A 9,560-nucleotide genomic window follows, 5' to 3' on the forward strand; every position below is an offset into this window, starting at 1 on the left:
AAGACAATGATCTGTAAAACATTGACATTAATACGTTTCCCAGAAAGCAACACACTCAATGCGACCGGCGGTACACAAAATGAATAACAGCCAAAACGAAATCAAATCAAAAACATCAAAATAAACAAAACCCCTGCAAAGCATAAAATCAGAAAGATAAACGCCCATCAGGTGAAGGTGTTTCAGTGGCTGAACTCTCTCCCTGCTCATCTCTAGTCGCTCCTCGTCCCCTGGGACGGACCAGAACCCAGTGTTGCCAGATTGGGCCAGATCTCCCACCCAATCTGGCCCAATCTGGCAACGCTGTCAGAGGCGTCACTACCGAGACACGCTACGTAACAAGAAGAAGGCACGTCTGGCTGCATGGTGATGACTGGGGAGAGAGTGGGGGGGAGGGGGAGAGAGGGAGAGAGAGGGGGGAGAGAGAGAGGGAGGGAGAGGGTAGAGAGAGGGATCGAATGGTCAAATTGTTTAAAAGCTGGCACGCTTTTTGACACCGAAGCCTAAAAGATCGGATGCTCGCTCAACTCCCCGATTTATCTGAGCGTCGGAAAAAGTTGACGGAGCTAATGCTACCCTAGTGGAATGGTTGAAGCTAAATAAAGGTGGTCTTAAGAACTTTCCTTCCTGTCTGTCCATTGGTCTCCGCAGACACCAAGGATCAACTTTTCCCTTTTTATTCCCAAACAACGAAAGTAAACGAAGACTGTAAACAACAGACTAGAGAGTGGTACAACGTTAACGATAAAACCCGGAAATAAACGACGAATGGCGAAGAAAAAAATCAGTAGGCTACACATTTTAAGATTGTGAAAGGGCTCCGGAATACAGCGGTGTGGAGGATTGTCTGACATCATGGCACTGAGTTCACCGGTCCTGGCTCATAGTAAAACCTCGCCTGACTCCAAACACACAACTCCTCCATACGTCCATGCAGCATGCACACAACGGCCCGACGCACACTACAACAACACATTCACCACGCCAGCCATCGACAAAGTCCCCATCCGTGTCCAAACTACACACACTCGTCTGGTAGACCCTCCGAGGGAGAGTTCGGATATAAAGTACGACGTATAGTTACTGGAGAATACAGTGGAGGTAAAGTGTTTGATTTGGAAGTAATGGGAGGCTAGGTTTGGGTGTTAGGTTAGAGATGTTCATCACCAGATCTAGGCTGAAACCAGAACTACGACCGTATACATGGATTTAAGTTCAGGTATAAGGTTGTACATGGCTACGTTTATGCATTTGGCTAGAGATGGTAAAGTTTGGATATTAGGCGAGATCTGGTAAAGTTTGGGAAATAGGTTATAAATGGTTTGGTTTAGGTATTATGTTTGAGGGGATTTAGTTTAGGTAATAGCTTAGAAATGCTTATTTTAGGTAATAGGTTAGCGACGGTTAAGAGATGATTAGCTTTAGTTATAAAGTCAGCGGTCGATACGTTTAGGTAAGGGTTTGGTGTCAGGTTAGGTACGCGGTGGGAAAGCAGTGCATCATGGGAACAACCACCAGAGGAGTGTGTACAGCCCGAGTTCAACGAAACCTTCCGGAAAAGCCCCTCCGCCATCACCCCGTACGGCCCGACCACACAGCAGAATATAAAACACGATTGTCCCGTAAAAAGAAACAAAACTAAATACAGAACTAAGAACGAAGCGAGTGCGGTGAGGAGAGCGGGGAACAGAACGGCGTTGGATCGATCGATACCCACGGCGGCGGTGGTGAACCGCTCAGACACAAAACGGTAGTGAACTAGCGGGGGACGCGGTGCCTGTGTTTTCGGAGGGGCTGGGCTGGGCTGTGGGCGCCCCGCTGTGCCGCCTCGGTGGAAGGTTACCTTAAAGCCAACGAGGAGGGGTTCCTTTGGAGGTGTTTGGCAGAACAGAGAAGTTCATCGTGGTGGTGTGAGTGAGAAAAAGGGGTGAGTTCCCCTCTGTGTGTTGTGTGTGTTTGCGTGGGCGCGTGTGTGGGCGGGTGTGTGCGCGCGTTTGTGACGTGCACCGAGTGGTACTGAAGCGAACACACCATCGTGCTATACTGTCTCCGTCCGTCCTTTCCCATAATGCAGTGCAGCGGGGAAGGGGGGCGTGCGTTGTGCTTGTGAGGGGGGAGGGAAGTGGACGCACCATCACCCATGGGAAGTAGAACACAAAACAGGAAGTAGAAAACAAAAACAGGCTTTTTGGACGTTTCTCTTTTTTAAGACATTCAAAACAGTTGTTGTACAGATGAGAAGCTGTTTGATCGGGTTGCCATGCCATGCAGAGGGCGAGCCGAACCGGACACTTTGAGGGCTCCTGTTCCACTCGCTCAAACCAAAGACTTGAAGTGACAGTACGATGTACCCGACCTGGAAAGTAAAGTAGTAACGTACACAGTTTTCTCCCCGCTCGCGCTTACATCTAGTTCCTCTCCCTGTACACAGCCACTGTTCACCACCCCCGATGTGTATGGATATAGATATTTATACTTTTTTTTTTTTTTTTTAAATTGTAGACATTTCACCCAACAATATATTAATAAGCAATATCATCAATAGTATTTACAGTGTGTGTGTTGTTCGTTTGGTAGTCTCGGACATAAAGAAGGACAATTTGTGCCTATTAGTTCTATCATATTTCTTTTACACCCCCCTCCATGTGTGTTTTGTTTTACAATCAGCAACCAAAAGACATACATCATCTTCTGCATAGATTAGACAGCAAGACCATTTACATGGCAATGATGGCAGTGTGTTTCCAATGTATGCAGATACACCACGCACAAAAAAAACAAAAACGGAAGGACTCCTCCGAAGGTGTGTGTGTCTGTGTATGTCTTTGTGTGTCTTCATGTCTGTGTTATGTGTCTGTTATGTGTGTGTGTGAGTGTATGTGAGTTATGTGTGTGTATGTCTGTGTGTGGGGGGGGAGGGGGGGGGGATTGTGTTTGTGCGTTCAGCGTAGCCGGCGTGTGCCCAGTGAGTGTGTTCTCACACAGTGTGCGGGGAGGTGTATAATTAATTGACACCTCCTGCTGCACACGCGGCTTGGCTGTGGCGGCTCTCTCTCGAATTCTCAGTGGAGGCGCGATGTCGCACGCCCTGAACATAAGGAAACTCATACCGCTGTCGTGGTTTGTTTCCTGGGCCAACGTGCGTTGGGGTCGCCGCGTGGAACGCGTTCGGAATTACTCTACAGGATTGTAAAATAGAACGGGAGAAAGTAATTGCGGATCAGCGATTCTGATTCCGTGTTCCGTTGTCGGAGTTCCGATGGATTTCTTTTCGCGTGACGGCGAGAAAAAGTATTTTTTTTTTTGTCTTTTTTTTTTTCCTTTTTCACAGCATAATGTTGCATACGGTATTTTATACATGAATCAATTAAAATAGATCACTGCATCGTAGCTTTGGGGAGTAGGTTCAGCTCCAGATCAGCAGCGTCGTCAGGCTTCTCCGGCACTCTACTGTGGAATATTATGGGATGTTTTTGTTCAATTTAAGCTATTTTCTCCAGTTTTATACCCATATGCCAAGACCGGTCTGAGAGTTTCGACAATTTTGTTGATTTTCAATTACTCGTAGGTCGTGATTCTGCGTTAGCCTCAGTTAGCTTGAGGCTAACTCAACAAACGCATGAAAGGCTAAAATCGCTAACTCTACCAATCCTAAAAAGAGGTTTCAAAGTGCCCTTTAAAACGATTATTACTCTTAAAAAATGCCAGATTTGGATAACTTTAGCCTCAGATTTGACTTCAAAGAGTTCTTTAGCAAAAGGTGTTGTGATTTTAACCTCGCCTGCTGAATCGCCTGATAAACGATGCTGATCTGGAACCCGCTCTGGCGAGGGGCTTTGCCGCCGCCCGGGTGCCATGGCACCAGGTCGCCATGGCACCAGGTCGCCACGGCGCTACACGTACATGGCAGCGGACACAAAGCTCTCCTCGCGGGCAATGTTGGCGGCAGGGTTGCCGTGGTGATGGGCCGGTTCCCGGTCAGGGAGCCCGGAATCTTTGAGGTCCTCATCGTCATCGTAGGAGGCCTTCCTGAGACCGGCCCCGTTCAGGGCCCCGCCCCCCCCACGGAGGTGGGCGCCGTCGTCCAGACTCTGCGGGACCACAGACAGGAAACAGGAAGTGGGTGTCACAGGGGATGCAGAGTTAACACCGGCGTTCCACAGTGAACCTCGCTCCTGACTCCGTTAAGAGCGTTTTGATTCACCGACCCAGATAGCTGCCGCTGGTCAGTCAGAGGACTGGGCTAACGCTAGCCTAACGCTGGCCTAACGCTAGCCTAACTAAGCCTAGCCTAGCCAAGCAAATTTCATTCAGATTTACGTTCAGGGCGCTTAGACGCTTCTATCCGAAGCGTCTTACAATAAGTCCATTTGTCAGAAGAAAGAGAAACAACAATATATCGCTGTCGGTGCTGTAAGGATGTTCTTAGAACCAAGCTCCAAGCACTAACAATCGCCAGGTTAAACCCATTCCCCGTATGCAACAAAGATAGCTAGGATACTATGACGTACAAACACACAATAAGTGTCAGAGGGGTGTCAGTGTCTAGGAGCTATGCAGAAACAGAAAACATTGGCTTCAACAGAAGCATCGATCGCAAGGAAAATGTTTCACAGACGGCCTTCATTTTTGTATTTATGTGAGTGTGTGTGTGCGTGGGTGTCTGTGTGTGTGTGTGTGTGTGTGCGTGTGTGTGTGTATGTGTGTGTGAGTGTGTGTGTGCGTGTATGTGTGAGTGCGTGTGTGTGTGTGTGTGAGTGTGCGCGCGGGCTTGTGTGCATGCGAGTGTGAGTATGTGTGTGTGTGTGCGCGTGCGTGCTTGTATGTGTATGTGTGTGAGTGTGATCATGAGTATGTGTGTGAGTATGTGTGTGTGTGTTTTTGTGAGTGTGAGTGTGAGTGTGTGTGTGTTACCGTGACGGGTTCCGCCCCCCCGGTCTCGTAGTAGACCTCTCCTGGGCTGAGAGGAGCCGTCTCCTGGTTGCCCGGCTTGTTGAGCTGGGAACACGACGCACAAGAGTTACACAACATAGAACCACACAGCATAGAACCACACAGAACGCACCAGTCAAACAACATAGAACCACACAGCATAGAACCACACAGAACGCACCAGAGTCACACAACATAGAACCACACAGCATATAACCACACAGAACGCACCAGTCACACAACATAGAGCCACACAGCATAGAACCACACAGAACGCACCAGTCACACAACATAGAACCACACAGAACACACCAGTCACACAACATAGAACCACACAGCATAGAACCACACAGAACGCACAAGAGTCACAGAACATAGAACCACACAGCATAGAACCACACAACACGGAACCACACAGCATAGAACCACACAACATAGAACCACACAGCATAGAACCACACCAGAGTCACACCAGAGTCACACAACATAGAACCACACAGAACTACAGCACACAGAACCATACTGCACAGAAACACACAACCCAAAACCACACAACCCAGAGCCACACAACACAGAACCACACAACACAGAACCACACAACACAGAACCATAATGCACAGAACCGCACAGAAGCACAAAACACAGAAGCACACGACACAGGACCACACAAAACAACAAAACACAGAACCGGATAGCACACCCCCCCCAGTCCACAGGGTACAGAGTACAGACAGCAGACACAGAACACACACACACACATCTGTATCAGATGTGTGTGTGCAGCACAACCCCTCCTCCATCATCTCCCCTGCACACACAACAGGCTCCTCTGCAGACGCACACTCCGCAGACGCACACCTCTCAGAAACACACAGGCTCCCCTACAGACACACACACGCCTCAGACACACACACCTCAGACACACACACACTCCTCCGACGCACACGCCTCAGTCACACACCTCTCAGACGCACACTCCACAGACGCCTCAGACGCAGGCTCCTCTACAGACGCACACACACCTCTCAGACACACACAGGCTCCTATACAGACACACACACAGGCTCCTCTACAGACACACACAGCCCTGGGACACACACACCTCAGACACACACTCTTCAGACACACACAGGCTCCTCTACAGACACACACTCCACAGACGCACACACCTCCGACGCACACCCCTCAGACGCACACAGTCCTGGGACGCTGTGAAGGACGGCCCACAGTGCCCCCCCCCCCCGGCCTTCCCCGCCACCAAAAACTACTTTTCTGGGGATTAATGATCCCGTCTGGCCCGCGTCCAGCGAGCTCAGCCTCCTACTGACTTGTTCCTGCAGCACTTAGCGGTCGGCGGCGGCGGCGGCGGCGGCGGCCGTATCGACCGCTCCCTGATTGTCCCTCGCTCTCGGCCTTAGGTCGCTAGGGATAAACACCAGGCGCTAAACTCCAGGCGCTAAATAGCCACTAAACGCCGGAGCTAAACACTATGCGCTAAATGCTAGGCGCTCAACGCTGGAGCTAAACGCTATGCGCTAAATGCTAGGGCGCTAAACACTGGAGCTAAACGCTGGGCGCAAAAGGCTGGAGCTTAACGCCGGAGCTAAACGCTGGAGCTAAACGCTGGAGCTAAATGCTAGGCCCTAAATGCTAGAGGCTAAACACTGGAGCTAACGACGCCTTAATAACGCCATGTGATGTGGACGTGAGACGCAGTAAACCTGCCTAGCTCCGGGTGTGAGGACTGCAGTGCAACACAAGACATGGGAGTAAGAGAGGGAGAGAGGGAGGAGAGGGAGGGAGGAGGGAGGAGGAAGGAGAAGAGGGAGGGGGAGAGGGGGAGAAAAGGAGGAGAGGAAAGGTGAGGTTAGGAGAGAAGGTGAGATGGCGAGAGGAGAGGATGAGAAAGTAGGGGAGGGGAAAAAAGAGGGGGAGGGAAGGGGGTGCGCGAGAGGGGTGAGACGAGGAGGAGAAGAGAAGGGAGCAGGTGTGCGAAAAGGAGGAGAGGGTGCAAAGAGGAGGAGGAGAGAGGGGAGGAGGTGTGAGAAAAGGAGGAGAGGAGAGGAGAGGTGAGGTTAGGAGAGAAGGTGGGATGGCAAGAAGAGAGAAGAGCTGAAGCGGGGAAGGAGAGGAGATAAGGTGATGAAATGAAAGCAGAAGAGAGCAGGATATGACAGGGGGGGAGAGAGGGGGAGAGGGGGAGAGGGGGAGAGGCATTGGGAGGGAGGGATGGCCTCTGCTTACAGCAGAAACATCATGTTGACACGTGTAGCTCCACTTAGGGACCAATCAATAGCCATTAGGCCCGGCCGGGCGCGTTAATGGACAGTGCGCCTGTGGTGTGTGTGTGAACGCCATGACCATTACCATTGATTGACAGACACCCCGGCCACTCACCATGTCTGTAGAGCTGCCGGCCTTGACCGGGGGCGGCGGCTTGTGCTTGGGAGGGCCGCTGATTGGACGAGAGGGAAACACAGGGATGAGCGGAGTAATCAGATCAAATCAAAGCGGTCTTTGTTGCTGGAGTGGAACTAAATGGATGTTTCCGTGCGATGACGAAGATAGGAAGTCAGACAGAACGCCAGAGTGGGTCTTAGTAACAAACGGAACATTTACATTTATATTCAGGGCATTTAGCAGATGCTTTTAACCAAAGAGACTTAAAATATCCACATTTGTCAGGAGGAAGAGAAACAACACTATATCCCTGTTGGTACAGTGAGGATGTTCATAGAACCGAGTGCCGAGTGCCAAACAGTCACCAGGTTAACCCGTTCCCCGTACACAACAGAGACAGCTAGGATAAGACGCTACACAATGCTAAGGGCTATTTCTAAGTGCCTGGACGTACGACATATCGTAAGTGCGTACATTAAGTGCCTGGGATCGGGAAGTTTACTGTTATTGATCCTAGAGGGTTTTATGGTGGCGATGACGTCGTGTCGGAGCTGGGTACTGCGTTGGTGGGGGGGGGGGTGGGCCTGTGGTCGGCGTCATAAAAGAGCTGTTTGTTTTAACGCTAATGAGCGCGCCATTAACGTCTACAAGCTAAGCTCACTAGCTCATGAGCTAATATTAGCTAACATCAGATAAAAATAACTCAGGGAGGGGGAGACAGGGAGGGAGACAGGGAGGGGGAGACAGGGAGGGAGACAGGGAGGGGGAGACAGGGAGGGAGACAGGGAGGGGGAGACAGGGAGGGGGGGACAAGGAGGGAGACAGGGAGGGGGAGACAGGGAGGGGGAGACAGGGAGGGGGAGACAGGGAGGGAGACAGGGAGGGGGAGACAGGGAGGGAGACAGGGAGGGAGACAGGGAGGGAGACAGGGAGGGGGAGACAGAGAGGGGGGGACAAGGAGGGGGGGACAGGGAGGGGGAGACAGGGAGGGGGAGACAGGGAGGGAAACAGGGAGGGGAGACAGGGAGGGGGAGACAGGGAGGGGGGGACAGGGAGGGGGGACAGGGAGGGGGAGACAGGGAGGGAGACAGGGAGGGGGGGAGACAGGGAGGGGGGGACAGGGAGGGAGACAGGGAGGGGGAGACAGGGAGGGAGACAGGGAGGGGGAGACAGGGAGGGGGGGACAGGGAGGGAGACAGGGAGGGGGAGACAGGGAGGGGGGGACAGGGAGGGAGACAGGGAGGGGAGACAGGGAGGGGGAGACAGGGAGGGAGACAGGGAGGGGGAGACAGGGAGGGGGAGACAGGGAGGGGGAGACAGGGAGGGAGACAGGGAGGGGGAGACAGGGGGGGAGACAGGGAGGGAGACAGGGAGGGAGACAGGGAGGGGGAGACAGGGAGGGAGACAGGGAGGGGGAGAGAGGGAGGGGGAGACAGGGAGGGGGAGACAGAGAGGGGGGGAGACAGGGAGGGGGGGACAGGGAGGGAGACAGGGAGGGGAGACAGGGAGGGGGAGACAGGGAGGGGGAGACAGGGAGGGGGAGACAGGGAGGGGGGGACAGGGAGGGGGAGACAGGGAGGGGGGGACAGGGAGGGGGAGACAGGGAGGGGGAGACAGGGAGGGGGAGACAGGGAGGGGGAGACAGGGAGGGGGGGACAGGGAGGGGGAGACAGGGAGGGGAGACAGGAAGTGACATACTCGTCTCGCTGGCGATTGCGGATGAAGAAGACGATGAGGATGATGATGGCAATCACGGCCAGGGAGCCCAGGATCCCCCCGATCATTGCCCCGGTGGAGGGACTGGGGGTCCGCTGCTTCTCTGGAGAGAGAGAGAGAGAGAGAGAGAGAGAGAGAGAGAGAGAGAGAGAGAGAGAGAGAGAGAGAGAGGGTTAATTAGGGTGGTGGTTGATTAAGGGTTAGTTACGATAAGGTTCAGTTACGAGTTACCTGTTCCGTGGGAGTGACACTCACACACACACACACACACATTGAATCTGCTCAGTGGAGCGTTTTCACAGACTCCTCCTCCTCAGACGTGTTCCCCCCCCCCCGTGGGCCAGACCCTCGTCACTGACCCCTCAGCTGCACGCCAATTAAGCGCTCGTTAAGCGGACCCCCGCGGGGCAGCGGCCGTATGCTAATGAGCTGTTAAAGCCCCCTTCATTACTGGGGTCATCGCCACGGCGACTGCATCTGAGAGAGAGCTCTGCCCGGGGGAGAGTGGGGGG

General features: G+C 52.8%; 1 protein-coding gene across 1 annotated transcript; it reads right to left on the bottom strand.

Moving 5' to 3' along the window:
• LOC307091660 (uncharacterized protein) lies at positions 1–9,149 on the bottom strand. Its single transcript, XM_079759303.1, has 4 exons — positions 9,031–9,149; positions 7,330–7,387; positions 4,915–4,998; positions 1–4,091 (listed from the first exon to the last, which is right to left on the bottom strand). Exons 1-4 carry the CDS (start codon positions 9,114–9,116, stop codon positions 3,894–3,896), a joined length of 426 nt encoding a protein of 141 aa, XP_079615429.1. The 5' UTR covers positions 9,117–9,149; the 3' UTR covers positions 1–3,893.
• Positions 9,150–9,560: the final 411 nt, after the last annotated feature.

Source organism: Pollachius pollachius, assembly GCF_949987615.1.
Source record: "Pollachius pollachius genome assembly, contig: scaffold_144, whole genome shotgun sequence".
In the NCBI taxonomy this organism is placed as follows: domain Eukaryota; kingdom Metazoa; phylum Chordata; class Actinopteri; order Gadiformes; family Gadidae; genus Pollachius; species Pollachius pollachius.

Bases quoted from the DNA above. Each gene is read 5' to 3' on its own strand.
- LOC307091660 (XM_079759303.1), bottom strand. From the start codon at position 9,116: ATGATCGGGGGGATCCTGGGCTCCCTGGCCGTGATTGCCATCATCATC. The intron at 7,388-9,030 runs GTATGTCACTTC...TCGTCCAATCAG, and splicing joins CGCAATCGCCAGCGAGACGA to CGGCCCTCCCAAGCACAAGC. The intron at 4,092-4,914 runs GTAACACACACA...GTGGTCCCGCAG, and splicing joins GGGGGGCGGAACCCGTCACG to AGTCTGGACGACGGCGCCCA.